General features: G+C 37.3%; 1 protein-coding gene across 8 annotated transcripts in view; it reads left to right on the top strand.

Annotated features, from left to right (window-relative positions):
• Positions 1-27,739, top strand: part of BMP2K (BMP2 inducible kinase) — a 90,857-nt gene that overhangs the window by 45,703 nt on the left and 17,415 nt on the right. For 6 of the 8 annotated variants that reach the window (XM_050710550.1, XM_050710551.1, XM_050710552.1 and 3 more), the window contains 14 exons: positions 4,063-4,181; positions 4,882-4,987; positions 6,406-6,548; positions 6,855-6,976; positions 8,037-8,118; positions 8,801-8,933; positions 11,425-11,528; positions 14,518-14,597; positions 16,198-16,358; positions 18,418-18,596; positions 19,614-19,709; positions 20,327-20,514; positions 22,406-22,563; positions 26,830-26,943. In XM_050710550.1, the coding sequence (XP_050566507.1) occupies positions 4,063-4,181; positions 4,882-4,987; positions 6,406-6,548; positions 6,855-6,976; positions 8,037-8,118; positions 8,801-8,933; positions 11,425-11,528; positions 14,518-14,597; positions 16,198-16,358; positions 18,418-18,596; positions 19,614-19,709; positions 20,327-20,514; positions 22,406-22,563; positions 26,830-26,943 (1,785 nt within the window). Of the gene's footprint in view, positions 1-4,062; positions 4,182-4,881; positions 4,988-6,405; positions 6,549-6,854; positions 6,977-8,036; positions 8,119-8,800; positions 8,934-11,424; positions 11,529-14,517; positions 14,598-16,197; positions 16,359-18,417; positions 18,597-19,613; positions 19,710-20,326; positions 20,515-22,405; positions 23,098-26,829; positions 26,944-27,739 lie in introns of those variants that run through there. The other 2 variants (XM_050710556.1, XM_050710555.1) reach the window with 1 other exon arrangement.

Here is a 27,739-nt window from a genome sequence, read left to right as displayed (position 1 = left end):
ACATGCACATCTCGCAGGGCAAGGTCATGCAAAGCTGAAAGCAGAACTTGCAAACTTGCTTTGAAGTAGAAATAAACTGTCCTTTAGCTGTTTCAGCTTCATTAAGAACAACTTGACATAATGACCAAAAAGTCAGTTCTGGAACTGTGCCTTAATGTAGGCAGTGATGCTGGCCTTACAGCCCATCACAGGGCTCACAGCTCTGAGGGCTAGGTGTTCAGAATTTCTCTTTTTATAGACTCAATATTATATTTAGTTATTAGAGACATTAGGTGCCTAATCGTCCTGATGGTACGGATGAGAAAAATGTCCATTACTTCCCACATTACTTCATTCATTTTAGGTTAGTGAAAAGTACAGAATAATTGTATGTAAATACTGTACCTGAAAAAAGCTTTTGTATAGTCATCAGCTTTATAAATACTTGTTTTTGAGTATTTATTTGTATTGAAGTGGAAATTAATGTTAAAACTCATAGCCATCTCTCAGTAGCAGCCAGATTTTAAACCATTTGTAAGGAAAATGTTTATCCCTTGCTGGTTTTGTGTGAGTGGCTGTAGTAACTATAACTACTGCTTCTGGTTCAGTGCTTGTGAGTGTAGGGAGCAATTACTGCCTGCTCCTGTGCATATGCAATCCTTCTGTTGGTGGTGGACTGCTCTGTTTGTCTGAGATATGACTTTTTAGTTAGGTGGTTAACCAGTTGGAGGAACAATGCTTGGGGTGCTTTTTTGTTTTAGCTGAATATGAAAAAAGCCAAAACAGCAACAGCAACAAAACCCCTTTTTCAGTCTTGTTGTCTGTATATCTAACGTGCATAACTTTGTTGAGAATATCTTTGTCGATATTCTTTTAGCTTGTCTTCATAAAACTGTTGTCAGCAGTCTGAAAGATGATAAACGTAGTGGAAGATTCTCCAGCCTTACTTTTTACTAGAGTAAGCAAATAAGATGCTTTGAATTCTGACAACGCTGCTTCCTGGTTGGAGTTTCAGGAATGTGATGTGGTGAAGCATAAATGGAAAGCTGAAACTTGTGAAACCTTAAATATGCATAGGGGGAAGCAAAAAGAAAAACCAAACCAGAAAATTTGGCTGTTAGAAATATTTTAGGTAGTTTCAAACATTGCTAGTTTGCTTCTTAATAAGATATCCCCTGAAGTGGGTGATGAAAATCAAAGAAATGACTGTTCAAGACAAAAAAAGACACATGTAATTCAACTTGCTGAGTTTTGTAATGAGTTTATTTTTCAAACCACTAGGTTTTTAATTGTGCAAAGTTTCTACTGATTTATATAACTGTAGGTACTATAGAAAGGACATTGAGGCAAGTATTTTAATGAAAAGTGACTTGTGCAATACAATTGTCCTCTAGTGTGTACTAGTGTATTTCAGTTTGGGTTGTGTTTGATGGAAATACAAGACAGGAAGAGATTGAGCTGCTACAAGTCTCAAAACTGGGAAGAGAGATGGAGATACGTAGGTTCAATCACTGCAGCACGTGATAAAGTGGATGCATGTATTAATATTTTTGGGAAAAAAACATTTCTAATTTCTAAAAGGAGAAAAAGGGAACCAGAATGGTCATGGTGTATTTTCTTTTTTTTTGTATGTGTCATGTTGTGTTATGGAAAACTGAGTTGGTTTTCTGCCTTTACTGATACTAGATAATAGAACTTTTTTTTTTCTTTCCACTTTCTAAGAATGCTGGTGAAATGCCAGCTCCTCTGTTCAGTCTGCAATCTCAAGTCTCAGGGCAAAGCAGCTACTCATCACTTCTGGTTGTGTTTCCGTATAGCTTCTGACAAGGACGTGTATGTGGCTCCTCCAGATAACAGCTTAATGAGAGGTTTTTTCTTGAACGTTTACAGCACTGATGTTTGCTTGCTTTGGTGATTTCAGTGAGAAGTTTGACAAAAGAAACTCCTTGAAAAAGTTCAAAGTGTAATAGTTCAGGGCAGTGCGTGGTAAAGATTGCCAGAATATTGGTGACAATTTTCCTATAAGTATTTATATACCTATTCATGTTTTGTTCAGAATTGGTCCATTTATCAGAGAGCCCAGTATGTGTTTATCAGAGAGCCCAGAGGCATTTTATACTGGAGATAGTATTTACTAATGGAAAACCATTCAAGGTCACATATCTACTCCTTTGCAAAATGGGGAATAGTTCTGCTTTTATGGCTCTTTCAGGGTTGAAGTATTAGTTAATATTGCCACCTAATGGCAAGAAGAGCAGTTGCCTGAGTTTTTTTCGCTACTTTATACCAATTTTTTTTTTTTACTTATTCATGACTACTTTACTGCTAGTCATAGAGAATTTTAAGCCTACAAAACTGGTTTAGAAAAGGCTATAAAACTGGTTAAAAAGACAAGAAATGTTTGTCTTCCAATGGTTAGAATTTTGTGCTTTACCAGAGTATCATTTTATACTGTTGTTCAAGTATTTGTGCTTAAAGTCTTCTTTTTTGAGAGAGGACGGTGTAAAAATTTTCCAATAACCATGGCGTGCATGTTGGTTAATGCAATTCCCCAGGCTAGTAGCAGGGGAACCCTGTAGGATCACTTCAGCCCCAGCTGGAGTTTAGCTTTAGACCTTGAGTAACCTAAGGGCACCTGTTAATGTTCTGGGAATGCACTACGTAAACTAGCTTTAGCTTAAGCATAATAAATTGGAGAATTTAGGCTGCTGTATTAAAATTGGCAGCAATTCTGTTTTGACAGTGTAGCATCTCACTTAGCTAAATGAGCAATTAAATTAAAAAAAAAAATAATAATCTTGAAGAAAGCATCCTGATGAAACTTAGCTTCTTCAGTCATGATTTCTAATGTGCACATTTGCTCAAGCACACGAAGCCTGTATCAAATGATGGGCTTGATACTTGACAAATGTTGCTTTCAGATGCTATCAGGAAACTTGAAGCGTATGCATTTCCATTGGCTACCTGATTATCAGAGTAGTTAATCACTTTAATTTGCATATTTCTGTCCTGAGTGTATATCTTCGTTTTTGCACAAGTTAAAAGTTCTCATGGTAATAGTTGGCTTACCATCAGACAGCACTCAATTAAGGAAAGTACAGATTGACATGAGCTCTTCTGTGAGGCAGATTGCTTAAATCTATGGGAAAGCCGCATGCAGAAACCTTGAGGTGATGTTCATGTAATTTGCTGGAGGCCTTGTGCTGTACTTAAGATGAACAGAAGACAGATAAAAGAGCGGAGTGGTGTCATTTTTTTTTTCCCTTTGGCTTGCATGAATGTTTGGAAGTACTTTCTGTGTAGGCTGTTTCACTTTGCTTCTGTGTATAATTATTGTTTACATGATTCTTCCCTACTGATGAAGAGAAGGAAAAACCTAAGACTGGGAAGCTGGGCTTAAAGAAATGCCCTGTGGTTCGTGCTGCTGTTGGACTGAGAAGGCTCCTGACCAGACTGGTGGTGGGAACATGCTTAGCTCTTCGCTGCTTGTTTAACATGGATTTAAATAAAAAGAACTACTTTTGGGTTGACTGCTTGAACCGTCGGTGATTTCAGGGTGGATCTTAGTGTCTTCAGTCTATGCTGAGGAGTTGCGTGACTTAGTGAACATCTGTAATGACTTTATTCTTATTTTTACTTCTTTTATTTTAAAATATAGAGAGTAAAATGTACATTTATGGAATGAATATTAACCTTTATCAAACACTAGAGGATTTAGAAACTGAAGATAGCAGAGAGTATCTTCACTTTGTTCAGGTTTCTGGATGACTAAAAATACTTCAGGTTTGATACCTGAATACCTAGAGTTTAGGCTAGGCTTTTAAACTTATTTGAATATGAAAATGCTTTTAAAATATATTTTGCTTAATGTTGTAGCAGAACTGTAAGGTGCTTATGTTTTTGTCAAGAATACTTAATGTAGGTGAAATGGATGGAGTTGTCAAATCTTAACGTTTTAGTGTTTGTTACTCCTCACTCATTGACCGACATACTTCCTCATTGATTTTTAGCATGTAGGAATGTTCCCTTAGAAGAATAATAAAAGATCGGTTGGCTTCATTGGCTTGTAATTCTTTTTTCCAGGTGGCTTCTCAACTGTGTTTCTGGTACGCACCCATGGTGGGATACGTTGTGCACTGAAACGAATGTATGTTAATAATGTGCCAGACCTCAACATATGCAAGAGAGAAATTACAATTATGGTAAGAAACACATTATTTGTAACTTGAGAATGTGTTCATTTATAATACACATACATCAACCGTGTCTTTAATGACAAATGCAAATAACTGCCATTTCTGTAGTGCTAACTTAAATTCTCAAACCCTCTGTGGGCCACAGTTATGTGACCTGAACGATACCGCTGGTTACTCACACAAGTAGTGCTATGAAGATAGCACTTCTTGCTATTGCAAGATGCATGTTGTTCTTCCAGTTGGCATCCATTGCGGAGGTAACTGATATGGCAGTAGCTGAAAACTTTGAACTCACTTGTTTGGTCACAGCTTCGATTGGTTTTGAGCATTGAGATTGGGAATTTACCTTAGGATGGGCATGGCTAGCCTGATTCTTCTGTACCTCCTATATGTCAAGTGTACTTGATATTGTCTACTAGATATTACTACTTGATAATGTTGTTTCTGAGTGCAGGTGTTTGTGTTGGCAGTGTTGAACAAATAGCACATAAATACTCTTTATTGAATTACAGTTGCATTGTATTTGATACGTAACAGTCACTGACTGCTGGCAGTGGTGGGCTTCTGTTCTATTTCTGCTACTTGATAAAGAGTAGTGCGTGGGGGGCAGGAGCTCACTTGGAAATCATAAATGGTTGTAATGAGAGCTTGTACTATTTGCTAACGCTTTTCTGCGCTCAAGTGTAATGTGCATTTTCTTTTTCAGAAAGAGTTATCTGGGCACAAGAACATTGTCAGCTATTTGGATTGCGCTGTTAACTGTGTAAGTGACAATGTTTGGGAGGTACTCATTCTCATGGAGTACTGTCGAGGTAAGAGACCGCTTTTCTGGTTTTCAGAGGGAATGCAAGGGAAGTGTTTGTTTTTGATCACCTGGGATTTTGATGTGGTGTCATTTCTTTAATTTAAAAGGATAGTCTACATATCTCAAAGCTGGAATCCATTAGTTGTTTTTGCTCGTTTGTGTCGGTAGTTAGGCATTGAATTGCTGAACACTGAGAAAATGCAAAAGCCAGTTTCGCACAGCTTAGTTGTTAAGTAAAATTAGAAGCAGGGAAATTACTTCTGTAAGTAGAAACTGAAATAGTTCTGTTCTACTGTTTGGTTAAACATGTAGCTAGGACATAGTTTTATAGGAAAGAGTGGAAAACTTTGGGCAACTGTTCTCCCACCTATTTTTTGTTTCAGGTCGCTATATTAAAGATTCTTTACTTTTACTTGACACGTGACTTGTTTTAGATGAGCATAGTATTGGTGATTGAGAGCATGAAAATAATAGTCCTGTGTCCTATTTGTTCATAATGTAGTTCTTTGAAACAATATGTAAAACCAGGTTGTTATAGACTTCCCCCCTCTCTCAGCCTCACAAGTGTGTTGGAATAAACCTGCCATGAAGTTGTGTGGGTGAATTTCTCTGCCCTTTGTGGGAGCTCTCTTCAGACTCCGCATCAGTGGCACTCTTTCCTTACCTAGAATTGTTAAAGAAATTAGAGAAGAGCTTTGTGTTAGGGATAGCTTATTGCCACGGAAAGTTTCTGTTCAAACTCACTCCTACACTTTGCTTCTCGGTTTGAATTCTGCTTGCGTTGTTTTGAAGCCACGTGGATGTAAACCATCAGATGACTGGGCACTGTTAGTTTTTTTCTTGTTCAAAGCATCCTTGGGTAGAAGGAATACTCTCCAATGCCCCATAGATCTTCATCTGTTAGTGTTAAGTGAGCATTGTGATAGGAAGAGACTGGTATGATCTGGTAAAATTACCTCAAGAAACAGGGAAATAATGATTGCCAATCTTAAAAAGAAACTTCTGAAGAGGTTACGTAAGGTCTTTCTCTAAGGGTGGATTCAGGTCCCTTTTTTTCCTTAGCCTCTCAGTAAGACAAAGGAAGGCTGTCTAGATTATGAATTACTTTGAACTCAGTTGGCTGACAGCATGTTGGCTGTGGATCTGAATGCAAGAGACACTTTTGGGGTAACATCTTTGATGGATGATTCCTTCTGTCTGCAACAATTTGTTAGAAGAGTTTCAGTCAGATTTTTTTATTTGAGACATAGATTTTTCTGTCTAGGGCCATGTAAGAGTGAAAGTTTGGAAACAATTTTAAAAAGAGCAGTGACACTGGGACACTGTGTTGCGTCTTATTTGTTGGCTTTTTGCATGTAAGAAAAATTCTTTCTTCTGTACATGATAGGAATTATTAAAATAAAAGCTTCTTTGTTTCTTCTTTAGCCGGGCAGGTTGTGAATCAGATGAATCAGCGCCTGCAGACAGGCTTTACTGAATCCGAAGTAATGAGAATATTTTGTGATACCTGTGAAGCTGTTGCTCGATTGCATCAGTGCAAAACCCCTATAGTTCACCGGGATCTAAAGGTACGGACTTAATAAATAGGAATGTCTAGGTAAAAATTGGCAATACACTCAAAAAGGATTGAGAACGAAGGAAGTATTTCGCTAAGACTGACTTCTAGTTACGGAAGGATTTACTGCTGATAAAATTGGAACCAGAGAAACTGAAAGATAGGGCCACATACTGCTTGATGCTAAGTTCGTGGATTGGTTTGCTGATAATTTCCTTGTTTATGCACAAGGAAAAGAATGCGTAGTAACAATTAAGTTGGAAATTAAAGGCATTATTTTAATCTAATGTTGCTGTTTTTGTGTCAACTTCCTTTCAAGGTGGAGAATATATTGTTAAATGATAGTGGAAACTATGTTCTCTGTGATTTTGGCAGTGCCACCAACAAATTTCTTAATCCTCAAAAAGATGGTGTTAATGTGGTTGAAGAAGAAATTAAAAAGTAAGTTCACTTTTAAGTGGCCTTTATAAGCAATGATTGTGCTGTGAGGTAACAGGATACATCATTGTGTATCAGATGAAAAGAACTGTGAGCATTGTGTGCATATCATAATAACAATATTAATTGAATAGTTTGAGCTGAAGAAATGTTCATGTGGATATAGTAAAACAGTGGAACTATTTGCTAATGTTGCTTTTTCTATTTATCTACATGTTGTTTTTAGCAAGACACTCAAGTAGAATAAAACTATTGAAAAAAGCACGTAATTTTGAAATTTACATAAATGAAAAATACATATGTTGCTGCTGGCCATTTTAGGAGTTGGATATTTTAAATTTTTGCTATTTTAATATAGCTAACTGTAAAAACATGAGAGGGAAAAAAAAGTATATATAAGCATTAGAAGGGATTTACACAGTCTTATTTAAGCAGTGCTGTTCCATGGCTTTTCTCCTAAGACTGGTCAGAAAAATATTTTAACTCTGTTGCAGTAGTACTCTTGAAAACATGTATTAGTTCATTGTTGTCCCTTCAGGCTAACTGCTGCAGAGGAATAAACACAGGTTACGTGTTCTCAAGTTATTAAGTGATACATGTGTTCTTTTTTCATCTATGCAAAGTACTTTGCTGGTTTTGTAATTATTTTGAGGTGGTAGTTGTTCAAAGCGTACATACTGTATGTTTCAATAGGAGATGGGGAATACTCTTGTGGGGCTCAGCCTTTCACATGACTGGTTATTGCAGTATTACAGCAGCATGACTGTTGGTTACCATAGCACATGTACTGGGGAGCTAAATAAGAAAACCAAATTTCATCTGACTTCAAATTATCATCCATAATAATAAATATTGTATTGCTATTGTAAATCTTTGTGATGCTATAAATGAAATAAATGATTTGCATAGCTTAGGACAATTTTGGGTGTGTACTGGAAACGTGTGTGTGAACATTGTGTGCGAACGTCGTGTGCATGGCAGATGCTAGAAAAGAGATGCTAGAAAAGGCACTTCAGTTTGGCATGCTTTTCGTCTGCGTACTCTTTCAATTATGTGCTGCTAGGTATACAACACTGTCGTACAGAGCTCCTGAAATGGTCAATCTTTACGGAGGGAAACCAATTACTACCAAGGCAGATATCTGGGTAAGCAAAAAATAAAATCAGTTATTACGAAATATGTAACTAATTAAGGGGTGTAATGGTTAAAAGTGACATTGAAAAGCTGAAAAACTAATTACTTTAAGTGAAATTTATAATGCAACTGTATCACGTAGAATAGAATAGTGGTATCTTTTGGTGTTTAAGTTTTCTGGAATTAAAATTAATGCAATGTGTGATGATCATTTAGATTGGGGATATAGGAAGTGGTTAAGACACGCACACACCCGCCCTTTTTTTGTTGGCTCATTTTGCTGCTTGATAGTTGCCAGTGATTTCACATGGAAACCTGTTGACAGCATGACAAGGAAATGTGTCTTTATTAGGTGATGTGCTTAAGAGCCATTACAGTGAAGTAAATAAAGAGTAAATTCAGCAGAAACACCAGTGGTATCTCTGGGTGATACAGGAATGTGAATGTAGCTCTTGGGGTACGTTCTAGTTTTGGTCGCTTCTTGTCTAACATACAAGACAGTGGGAAAGAAAGCCTTTTTAGAGCAGCTTTATATATCAGCTTGTCACATCAACAGTGTTTCATAATGCAGCTACTACATAACTGTGTAAGCATCAGCTGTAGCTAGGATGCAATTAGTTTCTCGTTGGTGCTTCTTTATTGTGTAAATGGCTTACTCTCATCCTTTTTTGGTGCCTGTATTTGTTTTTACAGGCACTTGGCTGCTTGCTGTATAAACTTTGTTTCTTTTCACTTCCATTTGGAGAAAGTCAAGTTGCTATTTGTGATGGAAGTTTTACCATTCCGGACAATTCCCGATACACTCATAGTATACACTGTTTGATAAGTAAGTATCTGGGCAGCACAACAATTCTTTTGCCCTGTAAATCAAGTAAAACATGAAAGATGCTACTGGTGTAGATGAGGGACTTGAATATATGGGGCAGACTGGCTGGGTTCTTGAGTGAGTTGTGGGGGTTGCTCTTGGCTACCGTCTGTCTTGCAACTCTTGCCCTTGAAATGAGGCACCCCTTCACATAACAGGGCTGTGCCACCAGGTACAGAATTGAGAAGCTGGCCTACAAGGAGCTTAGCAAACCTGGAGCAAACTTCTTAGAAAATGCACCAAAAGAGAACCTAGTTGATCAAGCACAAACAAGTCTTTCTCCTGAGAAGATTCTCCAATCACCTACTGTGTTTTAGGCATTGAATGGATGAGTTGGTTACTTGAGAGTTTAAATAACAGAAGAAAGCACTTCAGAGATCTGCCAAATAAATGGTATATGTCAACTCAGAAAAGCTTTCTGGTCTCTTCGGGAGGCATGGATTTTTTGTCAAGGGTGGTCTTAAACCACAAACACAGAAAGGTAATGAAAAGAGTAGCTCTTGATTTATTCACGGTCTCTTTTTGCTCTTCTGTACATTTTATCTATGGGATGTCAGATGAATAGTATTTTCTATCCAAAAAAGAAAACTGGATTAGCTAGATGAATTTGTAGTGCAAACTGTGTGTAGGTACATATATGTACAGAAACAAATTGCACTGGAGAGATTTTTATAGTAGTTTTATGGTTTGTAACTGAATACAAATCTGATCAAGTTTGTGTGCAACCCAGAGGGTTGGACAAGAACTTTGGCAAAGGTTTGAAAGCATGGAGAGGTATGGAGGAAAATTTTGGAGAATAACAAGTTCTAGTGGTTTGTCTATTACCTGAATATAGGGATATTGGGTCAAATAATTACAGCAATAGTGAGTATTTTCAGTTGTGTGTCTCAACTTTGAACAGATTAACTTGAAAGAGTGTGTCTGGTACAATATGAAAAATTCAGGCCATTGGAATAGGTGCTCTTAATATCTGTCTTCAATGTGTAGAACACACAGTTTATGCTCTTAAATAAAAAGAAACAGCAAATTCAGAATGTGCTTTTGAGGTTGTATTCATTAGTGAGAAATAGCAGGTACCAAGCCTTCTGCAAATACTGACAAAATGAGCTAATTTTCAAGTGATTAAATAGCTTTCTCTGTGTTAGACAGTGTTACCTTAAGAAGAATACAGGTTCGAAGTGTGTCTCCTTACAAGCATGATCTGTGATTTATAAGAGTTTCAGTTAACTGTTGTGCAAAGATAAGCATTACTTCCTGGCATGAAATATATGTGGGTGGGGAAGAATTTCGTAACGTAAACTTCCCTTCTGTCCTTTTGGAATGGAAGCTACAGAAAACTGCAGCTGATCATAAAAGGTATTTCAGGGACTTCTGACTTCATTTTAGTTTTTTTACAAGTGGAAAAAAAATACAACAGTGGCGAGCTGAACATTGTCTACCTTATAAGCCTAGCACTTCAGAATCAAGTGTCAGGAGTCACCTCACAGACTGCTCTGTTGCCACGTAATGGTGCTGTCACAGTTAATTCAAATCAACTTTACGTTATAAAAACCCAATTAAAAATAGAATTTGCTGTGAACTATTTTGGTCATGAGATAATGGCTTTGAATAAAATCATAAGATCTGCCTACAATTATATTATTACAGAAAGTGGTTACTTCATTTTATACAAAACCTTTTTTACAGTTGGTTATACTACTGAACAGTTTTGGAAATGTAGCTTCTATTTCCTCATCAGAAATGGTAACTTAAACTTTCATAGGTTCTTAATTATCTTCACAGCTGAATATCTTCTAGAGGATTTGTTTGCCTAGAAAGAAAATTTTCACTGCTTAGGTAGGCTTCTCAGTCATTTAGACAAGATTTCCTGATTACCTACTCAGCATCCTTTTGTAAACAAAACAAACTAACTTTTATTTGTTTGGCAGATGTCAGATGTTCTTATAAGGGAAAATAATATTTGGGAGTTACATGAGAAATCCAGTGTCTTGTGAGGAACAAGTCCTTTTGTCTATGCAACTAGATTTTTTTCAATATTTCAGTGTACGTAGCCTAGTAAACCTACCAAACAAAAGATGTAGAACCTTAGCCTGATGTAGACAGAGACATACCTGTCAGTCTTCTGTAAGCTTCACTGAGTTTTGCATTACTGCTAGAAAATTCTAGTATTATTCATGTTTTTCTGTTGCTAGTTTCAAGTTAGTATGTCTGAGCTATCTTTTCCACAGCTGATAGTCAAAATACCAAACAGCATGCATCTATATCAATAATATTTGACCCCAAAAACTATATTTAACCAGACAATAAGCATTGAAACAAGAGCATAATGATTCCTTTGGGGGAAAGCTTAGTTGGTAGAATAGCTGAATTACTTTGTTCTTAGTGGTAGTAAACTAACTCAGTAGGCTATTTGCTGTCAAACAATGACAATTTGATCTTACCAATTTTACAGGATATATGCTTGAACCAGATCAAGAACAGAGACCTGATATCTTTCAAGTATCTTACTTTGCCTTTAAACTTGCCAAAAAGGACTGTCCAGTGTCCAATATTAATGTAAGTAGTCTTTGATTTTTTTGTGGTTTTAAAGGATTTCGAAGGTCTTCTGTAGCATTGGGAAAAAACTAGCAAATCAGCTGAGAAAGAAGATTTCAGTTTCTTATTAACCTTGTTCCTAAATTTAAAACATGGAGCAAAATAAGTTTCCCGTTGATACTGTGTACATGTAATGTTATATCTCTAAACAAAATACTTGGGAATTCTGAGGGCATAGCTCCATGAATTGCATTGATATTGCACCAGTACCTGACTTGTGCTTTGAACTTATACAAGTTTTACGTTTAATACAATTAATATCAAGTACGCTGTAGAACTTATTGACAGTAGAAAATCTTTGTCGTGTCAAGAGCATTTGGGTTCTGGATAATCCCTTCTTTCTTTTTAATCAGCCTTAACCGTAATATTAATTGGAAGGGCTACAGTGAACTGAAAGTAAAATAGAATAGTGTCTTGGTTTGCCTGCTTTCCTGGCCTTGCTTTGCATGAGCGGTTAAGCTCTGTTTGAAACTCTGAACCTTCTCTCAAAGATGATCTAATTGATGGACTAAGCTACTGTGCCATAGAATTGGAGGACACATAATGTTCTATGTTATAAAGAGACTCCCAAGGTAGGCATTAGGATGTTAGGAAAAATTAATTTTGAAGCACATGTCAATTACAGTAAACTCTGTCTTCAGAGGCAGGTGAATGAATTTAACTGAGAAGCCTTTGAAATCTAAAACCACTGATCCTTGGTCCTGGAGAAGAAGGTGTTCAGTAATGTGTGTTGCTTTTCGGAAGCTTAGCATAGGCTTTGCATTTTTCGATTGTTTTTTAAAATTAAAAAAAAATAAATCAGAAAACCTTGGAGTCATTGCTGTTTGTAGGCAAAGGCTAAATTTCAAGTGTTATGAATGGTTTTACATAAGGTTGTTGCAGAGTGCAGTTAGGTGGTGCAATAATTATAGTTTCTCTTTTGTACTGAGATAAAAGCAAGTGGATAGCTTTATCCTGATGTAACATACACTTGAGAATTTACTATGTTACGTGTTGTAAGAGCAGTTTCAACTTATTTAAGTGATTCATATGTCAGTTTCTTGGATTCTTTTTCCTGTTGGGAAGGAATTACTTCCTTCCTTGGCCTTTTGCCTTGTCACAGACATGTAAAAGTAAAAGTGCTTGGTGTATTTTTACCAAGTGAAGCTGATTTGTGTTTCCCTCCAACTCAGACACTTCTCTACTCTGACAGCAGTAAAAGTAGTTTACACCCTGTTTTCTCTTGCTCCTGATTTCCTCTGGTAGTGCTCGCCTCTCTGGCACCCACTGCTGTCTGAAAGAAGGAGCACAGCACACTGCTGTCTCAAAAAGAGAAGAAGCACAAAAATATGCACCTGGACATCCCTAATCTTAGCCGTCAAAGTTCATGAGAATGTAAGAATCACCATTGTAGGTTAGAGCAGAAGTGGGGTGAGTCCACTATGCTGTCTGTGACAGCAGCCTGTTTTTTCAGGGGGCAGTCAGAGGTGGGCTTCTCTTTTGCCAATTTCTCTCTTGACTAATTCTGGTACTTGAGGTAGTCTTCAGAAGTAGTATTGTAAAATTGATAACTCTTGGTTATAATGTTTGTGACCAGAGTTAGATTTGCTTTCTGTACTCTATGTGAAGATTACACTTGTATAATTTCACATTTTCCGTCTCCCTTCCCCAAAATAGCCGTTTTCCTTGGTTAAATGCAGCTTTGGTGAAAAGTAATTAATTCAGAAATTAAATTGAGAGGTTCTTTAAGCTTTGAAGTGGCAGATGAGAACTGTGAAAGGATATTCTGAAGAAAGGTAGTTAGTTCTGCAAAGGGCAAGAGGAGTGTTGAAGTTGGCTCAAATATACTGGTGAAGTGGAGACCAGCTGTTGGGAAGATCCCGGTTCCTGACTGGGTATATTTAGTCCCTTTCTGGTCAGATGAGGATTTTGAAACAGATACTTGAAGGCCAGAGAGGAGAAATGACTTGAAGTTGCACACTGGCTGTAACTTTGCTGGTGGAAAGCTGCAGGATGTGGTCCTTCATTTTCTGATGTCCATAAGCTGTGGTGTCAGAAGTGCCAGCAGGATCAACCAAATTGTTGGTGCTGTGGTAAACTAGTAGGGAGGATGGTGACTGTGGATTTGTAGTGCCTTTATCTGCCACTATTGTCATTGAGCATTTGGGACTTAGGGAAAAGGAAATTTTGACCTTGCATAGATGGAAAAGGCAAGCTTGGCTTTGCACACTTGGCAGAGGTAGGGGAAGGTAGGACATTGAAGACAAGCTTATCGTTATTGTTGGGCTCAGTATCTTGCTGTGTGCCTGCTGTTCCTGAGGTGGGGTTGCATTTCTAGATTGCATTGGTGGAAGAATGTTTTTCTATGTGATTCAAACACGGTATGAAAGAAGTGAACTGGTTTATAATTATTTGCAGTATTGTTGTCTCTGGCTAGAGAAGTGGGCTAGTATCAGAAAGCAGAATGAATTTATATGTGATTAGGCTGTGATTTGTGAAAGGGTATTAGTTCAAGGACCATAGACACTTAGGTGCTGTGTGGATTTTGCATTGCAGTGGAAGAGCTATATGGGCTAAAAAACCTACTGTTGATTTAGTCTGTGTTTAGGCTTTGCTTTAATTCTTAAACTCACGGATAAAATTCATCTTTATTTTGTGCAGTTACAAGAAAACATTTGGAGAAAATGTTTTATCTCATTGTTGGTAGCTGGTAAGGTATAAGTGAACTGAAGTAGTTGATATAATAGTAAGTCAGACCAGTAATATCTACATTTTTTACTTTCGTAACAGATAACGGGACATAGAAATAGTGTTAAACAAAATCTCTTTCAATTTACAGCCATGTGACTGAGTTCTGCATGAAACCTTGTAGCATGAAAAACTTGAAACCAAGTATTCCTCTTCAATTTGTAATGATTTTTTTCTTTCAGGATTTCGGTTTTTTAATTTATTCAAATTTATTTTTCCCAAGAATTCTCCTGTCCCTTCAACTCTTCCTGAACCCATGACAGCTAGTGAGGCAGCTGCTAGAAAAAGCCAAATAAAAGCAAGGTGAGCAGATGACGTGGCTTTACTTTGTTTACTTTATTTGTTAATGTTGTTAAGCTGCACATTTGTCTGAAACTTGTTTTCATGTGCTTCCTAATAAAAATGATCTGAGTAGTTCTTTAGAATAGATCAACTGTGTTTATAAGTGCTTCAGATCTCTTTGCGGATTCCATTCCTTTGTTTTTCATGGTTTTGAGAATCTGCTGAGAGAAACTGAGATCCTATTTTGTGATGGTATATGTAAGTACTAGCAGTCTGTTCCTTATTTGCTTAATTTTATTCTACTGTCATGAGTGAATTTTGAAATAGATTTCAGTGGGGGGTGAGAATAATGTGGTACAATTAAACTGTTGTGTGGAGTGTTATTTAAATGTACAATCATCTCATTCATTGTTTGAAGGTAACTGGACTTGTATACAAAAATTCAGATTTCTGTACCAAAACATTGCCTTGTTTGTACTTTTAAGTAAAATCAGAAACAAAACATTGAGCGTTTATTCATGCTTTTTAATTCTGCAGTGGTATATGCTGTGTGCTTAATACTAAAACTGTAGGAATTCCTTACACTTTTATTCCTTGTTAATGAAGTTTTTCAAGTTCTGAACCTACAAATGTGTGGCTAAATTACGTAGATGTCCAGCTATAATTATCAGCAACTTCATTAGCGTATCATGAATGAGAAGCAAACGAATGGGCTCGTTTAAGCCATGTTTTGAGCTGTGTAGATGTGTGTGTTGTTTTAAGGTAATGATTGCTTTTGCTGGCTCTACTGTCAGTTGGTAACATGCAGTGGCGGGCCAGCATAGAATACTAATGGCATGATGTTTTTAACTCTGACTGCTAGATGCTAGTAGGGAAACTCATAGTTCTTCCTAAGTCATGTGTTTCTGATGGCTTAAGTTACAGAAGGTTAAGGCAGATAGATGTCTCAATATAATACGGTAGGAACTAATATGAGGTGTTAGATACTGGAGCTCAGCTGGTGAATTAGTATTTTTAAGCAGTTGGATAATTTTAAGAAATGCTTATACTGTAATCTGACAGTGAGATTAAACTCCGAAGTCCTTTTTTGAGCATCTTCTTTACCCTGGGGGAATATTATACAGGTCTGAAGTACTGCAGGGTAGACACACATATTTAGAGAAGTTTGAGTGATACAACTACTAGAGGTTAAATCTCTTTTGAAAGTAGAAATGAATTGACTTAACAGATAAGATTTTTCTTAATCTTATTTCCTGTATATATAAACAGTAATCATATCTCTAGTCACAGGATTGCTGCCTCGAGCTTTGCAGATAATTTTTAATTACTACTGTGAACTAAGGAAAGCTTGCACAGAGAAATTTAATCAAGTGCTTTGGTCTCCTTGGGAATAATCCTGTTGCATGGCTCCTTCTTAAGGTGTTGTGCAGCAGTGCTATCTTCTATGGCTGCAGTGGGTGGTGAGAGGAATTGTAAAAACAAATTTTAAGCTATTTAAATGCAGTTCATAAGTACAGTACCACATGATTGAGATGCAATTGAACTCTAAAGAGAGAGGTATTTAATTTGAAGAAGAAGCAATCATTTTAATGAAGTTTCTTCTGTGGAAATCTTGTTTCAGAATAACAGATACTGTTGGACCAACGGAAACCTCAATTGCACCACGACAGAGACCAAAGGCCAATTCAAGCACTGCCACTTCCAGTGTTCTGACGATCCAGAGCTCAGCAACTCCAGTCAAAGTACAAGTTCCTGGTGCATTTGGTAATCGTGGGCAAAAAGGTATCTTACTCAAGTTTTAAGGACTGACTGAAACAAATGCAGACTTGAGTTTGTTTCCCTCCTTAAACTAGTAAGGATAACCTTTGGAACTTAATTTCACTTCCTTTTTTTTTTGTCAAAAAAAAACACCACAAATCTTCATCCCTTGTGGATGACTCTAAATGTGCAAGTGGTAAGTTTGAATAGGTGCCACAAAAACTAAATGCAAATAGTTAAGAAGTCAAGGTATTTTTTTTCCAATGTACATAACACTGATTTTATTTAGACTAACTTTCCCGCTGCGGACTTCGGGATAGAAGTTCATGCTCAGTTTTGACTACCAAGTAGTTCAGTGCAAGCAGTGAACTCTTTGGTAATCAGATACAGCTTTAATTCTCTTAGGAAAAATGCATTTCCTGTGCCTCAGTAAGTTACGAGATAGTAATAAAATGGTGCTGATATTGGTAGGCTGGCATCATGTAAAAACTTTACTCTTCTAATGATTGACCAGAGCATTTCACATTGTACTGTTGGTGCAACAGGGTGGCAACAGAGCTGTAATTGAGCTAAAATCATGTGGCATTTTCAATAAATCCTATCTGAGGATCTTTACCTCATTCAAAGAGAGTTAGGGCTGTACTAATCACTGAAATAGTTTTAATTTAATTTTGAGTACTTTCCTAATTGCACTCTGTGATCTTATGTGTTTTTGCACTGAAGTACACGTTTTGACTGCTAAGTTGTTGTGGTTTATCCTGGCAGGCGGCTAACCACCACATGGCCTTTTGCTCCCCCCACCTGCACTGGGATGGGGAAGAAGAGGGTTAAAAACTCGTGGGTTGAGATAAAAACAGTTTAATAGGACAGGAAAGGAAAATAATAATAGTAATCATAATGATAAAAGAATATACAAAGCAAGTGATGCACAGCGCAATTGCTCACCACTGGTGCCCAGACACCCCACAAGCAGCAGCCCCTCCAGTTTTATTGTTCAGCTCAATACCATATGGTATGGAATATCCCCTTGGCCAGTTTGGGTCAGCTGTCCTGGTTCTGTGACCGCACAGCTCCTGCTGCATCCCCAGCCTCCTTATTGGCAGGGCGGTATGAGAAGCTGAAAAGTCCTTTGCTTAGTGTAAGCACTGCTCTGTAACAGCTAAAAACATCGGTGTGTGGTCAGCATTATTCTCATCCTAAGTCCAAAACACAGCACCATACAAGCTACCAGGAAGAAAGCTAACTGTCCCAGCGAATACCAGGACATAAGTGAATCAGAGTTATACGTTGCTGGCAGTCCACTACTTGTCAGTGCTGCTCCTCCAAAGACAAGATATTGCCCTGTTGTTGATTTAGCCTTATCAAGCTGAGATGGGATTGATGGAAGAGTAGCTTCAGGGATGGTGCTGGGAAAGCTTCCAATCAAAAGGCCACTGGGAATGTTGGCATCCCAGGTGTAAGCAACTCCTACTAGGTATGATCCAAATAACATACAACTTAGAAAGCTTTTCCTGATATGACAAGTATCAGATGATTACTGTGCACGTCAGAAGATAAATAAAGCATGCAAGATGAATTGATTTATGTTAGTAGCTGCCTTAATTAAAAGGCAGCAAAAATAATTTAATTGTGAACCTCATACAGTGATCTGTTTAAGTAATACAAAATGTGACCCAACAGCTAGTAAAAAAAAAAAAAAAAAAAAAAAAGTTTTAAGGGACACCAGTCTGTATTTAAACAACTACCGTATGAAGCTGATGTTCGGGTATTTTGTGTAGTTTGCTTTTAGGTGTATAAAATGCAAAAGGCTTTATTGCATTCTCTCAAGAATGAATTAATCAAATTGTCTTAAGAACATAGAGTGTAAAGGTATGTCTCAGTTTTGAGTCAGAAGAGAGAAGTGTGGTTTGAGTTATTAGAAGATAAAAACCAAATTGCTTAATATACAAACTGTACTGCTGGTCAAACTAGGAAGGGAACTACGTTTCACCTTAAAATGTTAATGAAGAGGTCAACTGCTGTGGTAACTCTCTAGTTAAATTTCAGAAATCAGTATGTTAATAGTGTTGTCTTAATATTACAGGAACCCCAAGACCTGGAAATGGGCAAGAGATCTTGCTGTCCCAAGGGACCACTCAGCATCATCCGCAGCAGAACAGAGTTCTCCAGCAGCTGCAGCAAGGGGACTGGAGACTACAGCAGTTGCACCATTTACATCACCAGCAGCAGCACCCTTCAATTCAGGAGGCTTACATTCAGCAGGTACAAGTCAAATGTGTTACAAATCTTGCTAAAAGAGCAGCATGTTATTGTCTGTTAGTAGCATTTTTAATTGTGCTCTAGTTAAATGCCTCTGCTGTTGTGACCTGGCTTCTTTCTGCTAGGTTAAAGGGAGGGACTGTAGCTCCTGCCCCTGTTTTTTTTTAGCTTTGCACATTTGTCTTTTGCATAGGCATTGTAATGCTTACCCTGGAAAGTTGAGTTCTTTGTGCTGTCTCACTTTTGTTGCTTCACCCAGAAACCGTGCTTGCTTTGAATCAACGCTGTGTGGCCCAAATTAAGGTTTCATGTATGCATGAACATGCTTGAAAGAAATATTAGAAGTGATGTAGATGATGCTGCGCTTGTGGTAGATGGTATGCTTCTGGTGTGTAGGCCGTCTAAGTACTGTTGTAGCTGTTTTCGCTTTCTGTTGGTCAATGAAGAGCTTCCTTTTTGTAGTTATGTCAACCAATATTTTTCATGGATTCTAAATATCCTAACGCTGTCCACCTTGCTTACTGTCAAGTACGGTTGTTTAAGTTGCACAGCATAAATACTCTTAAGAAGAACCAAACAGCATCTAGATCAGATGAGAAGTTTCAGAGTCTGTCCAAGTTGCTTTGTATTCCATTTTTTTTCTTGTTGAGTCATGTTATTATTAAAAAGCACAGCTGAATTGCTTTCCAAAGAGATATAGTACTCCTGAAAATTACAGAAGTTGGGGTGTTAAATGGCTTGCCTTAGAAAAGGCAGTGCAAAATACATATTGTAATTTTTTGTTAATCAGGATGGTGTTAGCTAGGGGAAAAAAAAAGGAAAACCCTCCAAGCACAGAGTCATTAAAATGTATTGACAGAGTTATAAGCTGATTCCTGGTCATGTGGTGTCTTAACTGAAGAACACTGTTGAGACACAGAGATGATATTTTAATCAATGCTTCTTCTAAATATCTGTATATTCTGAATGAGGGGATTGTGATTTTTTTCTTCTGTATTTTGTTCTTCTTTCCAAATACAGTATCAACAAGCAATGCACCAGCAGATGGTCCAACAGCAGCTGTTGATGCAGTCTGTGTACCAGCAGCAACCTTCCCAATCTCAATATCCTGCTATGGTATGTCAAGAATGGAATGTAGATGGCACAATTTTCAAATATATGTTCAGTTTATAAGTCTGTTGTGAAGTTCCAGCAACACAAGTTTGCAAGTACACTTTTAAGTATTTAAAAAAATGTTGGCTGTTATTGCTTCTCTTGGTTCAAGTAGAGAAGTCTTTTTAGTTACTTTCTCAGTGGTTTCACGAGAATGTAAATGTTGCACACTCTTTGTGATGCAGCTACAGCATGGTGTAAATTTAGACATATAAAAGGTATTCATAAAGCAAGAAAGCTAACTGGCATAAGGTCGTTTTCAGAAGTCAAAAGAAATTGTTGTGAAACTGTTTCTTTATTTGTAAGAACATGGTATGTCGAAAACTAATTTAGTGCATGTGTGTAGTTTTCAATAATTATAAAAAGGTAAGCAATATGTTGGAAGAGGAAGAAATCACAAGGCAATTCCTTTTCACCTACTTAGTGGACAGACTGGTTTCTTGCTTCTGGTGAAGCTACTAGCCTTTTCTGGAGTTTGGCAGATGTTGGTGTGTTTGGCTGTGAGGCCAGTATTATTAGTTAGCAAAAAGCTTTGCGTTGTCTTATGAGAATTTTAGTAACACGGTGATTGTCTTATTTAGGTGCAGCAATATCAGCAGGCTCTTATACAGCAGCAGATGCTTGCTCAGCAGCAGCAGCGGTTGCAACAGCCGCAATCTCCTGAATTTATCACTTCTCCACAAGACTTCTCACCAGCCTTAATCTCCTACCCTGCATCACTTCCAGTGCATGCTGGAATGGTGGCAGATTCTCCCTATGCTGCGAACAGGCAAGTATTCTGACACAGGTGTACCCGAGGATTACTAATTTCTTATGTTGCTGATTGTAATGAGCACTACTACCCTTCTGCACAAATTGCTTGTTTCAGTAGTAAAGAATTGCTAAAACTAATTGCTTAGTGGTAATGGATATTTGGGGCATCGTAGGGGAGGAGACAGGGACACTCAATTCATCAATAGATGAGCCTGGTAGAACTTTAATTTAAGACCTTGTCTTCTGTTTTTCCTTGTCCATGGGCTTTTCCCAGGAAACTTGACTGCTGACCACCTTGCTTTGGGTGTTCATAGCATATATTTAATGAGACAGTGGGTATTTGAAACTTAAGTCAAACCCTAATTTTACCATTTCCTGTTCTTCAATCCAGTTTGGAGGATACTGCTTTAAAATAGGCTTTATAGTTGAGATCGATTTGGTAGAGGTTCCAACTCTTCTGTCCGTTGATCAGTAGTCTGACTTTGTTCTGTGATGGAATATATCACTGAGAAGGTCCCTTTGAAGGAGCCTGTGGATTTACCCTTGTTTAATAAAGTATAATGAAAAATGACTTTCACATGAATTCTCACTGGAAGCAATATGTGGAATTAAAGTAATAACAAAAAGTTTTTTCATAACTTAAAAAAAATCACATACTTGCCTAGCTTCACTGATGTTCTGAGTTAGGTTAGTTTGAAATAGAAGCCTTTTGCACTTAATGGTAACCCTGCAGTCTGTAGTGCATGCAGTCTTTGTTGATACGGGTTTTCAGTTAATATTGAGACCTGCATGTTTCACCTGCTGCTGTCATTTTTAATCTCTTCTAGCTGTGTGTTGAAAGAGTAAAAGGCAAAATATTTTCCTGCTGGGTTGATACACTATATTGTTTGGCTTCATCACACCAATTAGGTAGTATAATCCCTAGCAGAGAGTATTTGCCTGTGCTTTTGTGTCCAGATCTGCCACTTAACACCCGTTCTTTGGTCAAGCCTATGGACAGAGTAAATGGTATTCTTATGTGTGTATGGCTAAAGATTTATGGCTGCTATTAAGCTTCAAATCAGTGACTAGAGAGCAACAATTTGCATTGCTTAAGGTTGATCTTCTAACCCAAAATATGACTGCTTATCTTACAGCAAGGGGTGATTTATTTTCTCTTGACGTACTACGTGTATTGCATTGCATTGTGATGTATTACATGTTGCCCTTCTCTCAGTAGAAAGAGCAAGTAGTCCTGTAGGAAGGCAGCACATGAACTGAGAGGAGGGAGCCCTTTGCCCTTCCTCTTGCCTTGGAGAGATGGTTGCTCGTGGAGCTTTGGCTGCATGTGTGGCCTGCAGAGCCTGTCTAGGCATAGATGGAGAACCATTTAAGGGGCAGTAACTTGCTATTTGATTGCTTTTCTAGTTCAATTCAGACAACTGGAGAAGTGGTAGACTTAATTTGCCAAAACTTGCTTGAAAGGGAAAATGCATCTGATCAAAGGTTTTCTAGTATCCTAGCAAATAAGGAGAGTAGATAAAAATTTTGAATATACCTGATAGGCTGTTTTCTTTTTTTTTTTCTTAAGAGAACAAGACTGTCTGCTATGACAGTATAGGAATTAACAAGGTGAAATAGATTTCTTAGTCTTGCAGATCATTCTGACAAAAGGTTCTGTGCTTTTGTTACAATTAATAAATTGGCAAAATGTACAAGGTTTGCATACAGAAATGATGCAGTCAAACCACATGTTCTAAGTAATTCATTTTATCGTAAATTAGCTTTCAGATATATTTCAGATAAGCCATTAATGCATATGTGTTATTTGTATATAATATTTTGACATAATGAAGCATATAATCCATTTTCACCCAGATAGACAATCCTATAACATTACTTTTTGTTTCTATGAACTGACTTTACAGGTCAGGTATTCCTGATGCTGAGGCAATTACCAGTTACCCGAAGCAGAGCATCAATAACCCACCTGATATGTCAGGCTGGAACCCATTTGGAGAGGACAATTTTTCCAAGTTGACAGAGGAGGAGCTGCTGGACAGAGAATTTGACCTGCTAAGATCAAGTAAGGGACGCTTGAAGGCTTATTTTGCTTCAGAGTAAATAAGGGCTCCATAGTTACTCAGCAGTGCCATCACCTGTCTTATCGAAGGGCCGTGTGGTCTGTGTACAGAAAATTCTTTCTGAGCATTTGAGGGCAGAGTTGGGCCTGTCTTCTTTCCTTTCTGTTTTTGAAAATATGTGCAGTAGGAGCTCACTGTCTATAACTGGTAGTTACTGGCTGCAGTACTGCAGAAATGGCTATATTTTAGCTCTTAAGCACTGCTTACGTCACCTTGATTGTCAAAAAGCTCTGAACAGCAGAGGTATGTTGTCAGAACAGTTTGGCTGCTTGCTTCATTCCTCTTCAGCTTTTTTTCTTGCACACGAGAGCAGAAGATTCTGTGGGTCTGATATGTCCTTTGAAAATGCCTGAAAGAAAAATGATCTATTACATTATGTTAATGTTTTGTAATGTCCTTTTTGATGAGTGGCTACATGTAAGGGCTGCTTTATTGTTCTGATATGGCAATAGTTGAATAAAATTTTTTCTCTTGAAGTCAGCTATCTCAATGGTTTTTACTTGAAGTTACTTCCTTTTTTTTTTTAATTACTTAACACGTGTTCATTAGATGCTCTTCCTAAAACTAGTTTTGTCAAGATCAGATTTATTTGCAAGACTTGTAAGATGCGACAATGTCAAAAACCAAAACAAACATATATACTCTCAGCAAGTCTATTGCAATTAAAAAGATAGTAAAGTGGAATTTCAGGTAATTGGGAAAAAAAAATGGTGCTTTCAGTTGAGTCTTTTTCTTCTTGGATTTCTGAATGCTTAAATGTAGCTGAATGAGATGTGCATGTTACACGTTCATCCTGAAGGAGCGTCATTGGTATGATTTGTGTCAGTCTCCAGGGGTAGCTGATGGTTTCCACTTGTTTCCTGCGTTGATCTCATAAGACTCCTATTTCTGAGATGCAGATGTAGCCTTATTTAAATTCTGCAGTAAAACAACCATTCTTGCTATCATTTTGAGGAAATGGATAACATACTAGCTGAAGAGTAAACGTTCTTTGCAAGTCTAAGCTTGTAATTTGAAATTATTTTTCAAAGTAGTAGAATTGAATATGTTAGGCTTGCTCGTTCCAAAGAAAGTCTTAGAAGACTTTGAAGTGATGAACCCTTGAATCTGAAGTAGGTTAGCTTGAATCAAAAGGTCAGTATAACGTTACCCATTGCCAGAATCTTTATCTGACTGATGGATTACTGACCATAGTTAAGTTAAATTTTATTAATTTAGTTTGGCTAAGCCATGTGTTTTGAACAAATTTAAATAGAGAAGAATATATTAACCAAGGTTATATTTGAAGTGGCTTTACAGAAAAGCTGGAAGATGCTGTATAAAAAATTGTTTGCATGGTGTAGCTGAATAGGCTGCTTATAGTAAGCTGGGAAAGTATCAACTGTTGGATGACATGAAGCAAAATAACCAAATTTGACTATTCTGTTTTACACAGTGTGATTGTTTACAAATTTTAATGGAAGTCTATAATAATAAAGAGTTATTTAAGTCCATGGCTTTAAGAATGGGATGTTTACCTTTCCTTGTAGGCTCTCATAAGCTTCCTATAAGGCTGTTCAATGAGGACGCTTTATGACAGTCTTGGACACCTGTGCTATGTGTATTTCATTCTGTACACCTCATTGTTAGGCCTTCTGACGTTGTATTTAAGTTGGGTTATGAGAATTTGATACAGAACCATACAAACACAAAGCAGAGGGTGGCTAAGATAGTCATAAAGCTGTCCAGAGGTCCCGGCTGTCACTGCTTGCCTCCTAACAGTCACAGCTGGCTCACCAATGTGAGAGCATGACAGTGCAGTCCCGTTGTAACTCCTTTCCATATGCAAAATGCTGAACTGGATACGAACTGTTAGACTGCATTTGTAGAAGAACAAAGAAAAACTTGGAACTAAATGCTGCTAATGGCTGCCATTAAATCTGTAGCAGATAGGACAGTTAACTGCTACTTTAATTCCATTATCCAATGTTTGTACTATGTGCTAAAATGCTATAAACACTTTAAAGAATAGATCTAATTTAGGCATGTTTTTGGCTCTTCCTTTACCTCTGAGCAACAGTAGATCAATGCACAGAAGAGCTCGATATGATAATACACCATATACTTTCAAATGCTCTACGAGGAAAGTAAACATAACAGCATAGTTCTGCTCAGTAATAACCAATAGTAGGGTTTTTCAGTCACTGGAATACAGAAAATGTCAAAAATCATTATCGTTGACTTGACCAATAGTACACTAGGTGGCAGGCTTGTTTATACGTAATGAGATTGAGCTGGATGGAGATTGTCTTAGGGCTTCTGGCTTGATTTCAGTTAGAGGTTAAGTGGAGCTGGTGGGGTTGTTAGTTCTAATCTGTGTTTTTGTGTGCCCACAGATACATAAGTAAAAGATTTCAAGGTACTTTTAACGTTTTTTTTTTTTGGTATTACAGGAGTTGTGCCAAAGATCTTACTAGCTTCCCTTGCAGTGTTACCGCTTCTGCAAAATATTTACGCTGAATTTTGTGTACTTGTACTAGCTCAAATTTACCTGGAGTAATGAGAAATTGGGAAATTTGTTGTACAATTAAAGATTGTGGCTATAAAACTAACTGTGTAATACTTTCTGGAATTTTCTTGAATGTGTCTTAAGGATCAATGCTCAATTCTCTTTAGATTTAGGTTATCTCTTATGAGAGAAAGTTGGTGTTTTACTGCCAAGTAATTGTGTTCAGTTTTTGAGTTTACTATGAATCATTTTGCCATCTGGACAAAGGAGAATTGAAGATTTGGGTTTGGTAAAGAAATTGTTTTATTTTCTGTTACTATATCCACTGGCATTCCTGTCCTGTAGAACTCATGTACGGTGTTGCATAAGTCTGTTTTTCGGTTGTGTTACGTAGTGCTGAGTATGGCATTCAGAATGATAATCCTTTATTTCCATGTGCAAAAGCTTGGTTTGTATTGTTGAGCTGATGTATTATACATGAATTTAAAATATTTTTGAATTTGTTGCTCATGCCAATAATACTGGAATATATACAGCCTTTTCAGAGGATCAAGATGTCACTATTTTTGTCAGGCTACCTTTGCTATTTGATTTTTTTTTTTTTTTTTATTTATAATAGGTTAATGTTTGGTGTACTTAGTGATGGGTATTGCTCTGGTGATTCATTTCTTTCTCTTTACAAAGGGATCTAGCTCCTAGAGCAGAATACTTTGCTTAGACTTGGTGAAGATTTCCATAGTAAAAAAAATGATCATTGCTATATGAAGTAATAAGCAGTTGCGTGAAGATTTCTGAACTGAGTACTTATTGTGGAGCACTTTGATGTAGTCAAAAGATGGAGTTTGTGGTCTCTGTGTACACTGTCTGGTTTTTGGACTGTTACTGAAGGAGATCCTGTAATCACTTAATGCTCTGTGGAACTGGGAGCTATGGGCAGTCAGCTTTCTCACCAGGAACAGATAACTCCAGTACACTTCACACTGCACAAAGATTGTTGTTAGTCCCAAAACCATCTCAGTGCTTTAGCAAAGACCCCTGTGGATGCAAAGCCCATGCTGCTCTGGGCCTGTGCCCTTTGCAGGATGTGTAGTCTGAAGGAACTGAAGAGCTGTAGCACTTAGCAGGTTTTCTTTGTGCAGATGTGCTTCTGGTACTTGAGACAGTCCCCAGAGAGCTGACTTATGAGCAGTTTTGGGCCTGTCACTCAAATGGAAACAGCTGTATGTCTTGTTCATGGGATAAATAACTTGTGAAGGGTCAGCAGTGGCGAGTGGTACCTGATCATAGCTCTCTTATATCTGCAGTCTCAGCTGCATTTGGATAATGACTCTGGTTTAAAAGCCTGAAAAGTACAGAGGACTAGTTGTTTATATTACTGAGCACATAGGCTGCATATAATGTGTAAAAGATACCCTCATGTTAAGCATTTGGTCAGGAAATATATGCTTCTGCTTAGGCAGAGGTAGTATTAAAAGAAAAAAACAAAGCAAACCAAAAAACAAACAAAAGTTTGTGCAAGTGAATTTTTCTGAATGGTCAAGAAGTATGAATTTAAGATGTGCAAAATCTTTAAAACATAACAAAACAAAACAAAAAAGTAAAAATCAAGTATATAGCTCCCTCACCCTGAAGAGTAGATATCTTTATGTTGGCATAACACCTGCCATTTTTATTTTATTTTATTTTATTTTTTGTTCTGTTTCATTTTTATTTTTTACAGACAGGCTGGTGGACAGGAGAGCATCTCCAGATAAGAATGTGGAGCTACATTCTGCTCCACAGAAAAATCCTCCCGAAGATCCCTTTGGTTCTGTTCCTTTCATTTCTCACCCAGGCAAGTTACAACTGTAACATCACTACCTCATGTATATATGTCTACTTATATCTGTATCTGTTGTGTATGTGTGTCCAGTTAAATGACCAAAGAAAGATAAAAGATGTTGGCTGCCTCATTACAGTAGATGGTTTTCAACAGTTTTTTTTTTTTAAGTTGATTACCTCTAAGTAAAAAAATACCTCTGCATCCAATTCCTGGTACTTGAACAATGTACAGACACTGTAGTCTTGGCAGTGAAAATATATTGGACAACTGCAGTATGAATCTCATGTAGAACCACTAGTTCTTCTGAAAGCAAATTACTTGCTATGACCAGATTTTGATTCTTTCCTATAGCCTTTTTCTAAATAATTCTGTTTCGTTAGTTCAGGTTTCCAGCCAAGTTAAGAATGTGTGCTTTTGCTGCACTGAATTGAATAGTTTTTGGAGAAAGTTGGGTCAAAACAAGGGAAATACCATCTTGTCATACGTAAATATGGAGGGGGTGGGATTCACTGTGTTTTAGTTGAGTTTTTTTTTTTTTTTAACTTGGATGGAGGTAAAAATAACATTGTATGTGACCATAGACTGTGAAAGTAAAACTACATAATCCTGCAACTTAATGTTTTAACATTTTTCTGATCAGTACTTGAATCATAATTTTGATACCTGAGGCAAAGTAAAACCTATGTGAGAATTAATGGTCAGAAGAGTTTCAGCTGCTTATGGAGCCACTTAAACACTTCCCTATGTTTTGTTGAGACTGTTTGTGTTGGGATAAAGGTGCCTTAATATAACTGTTGCTACCTGTTTT

The sequence above is a fragment of the Cygnus atratus genome, chromosome 4 (genome assembly GCF_013377495.2).
Source record: "Cygnus atratus isolate AKBS03 ecotype Queensland, Australia chromosome 4, CAtr_DNAZoo_HiC_assembly, whole genome shotgun sequence".
Classification (NCBI taxonomy): Eukaryota; Metazoa; Chordata; class Aves; order Anseriformes; family Anatidae; genus Cygnus; species Cygnus atratus.
Note: the sequence above shows the minus strand (reverse complement) of the source record. Positions and strands in the feature narration are given on the sequence as shown.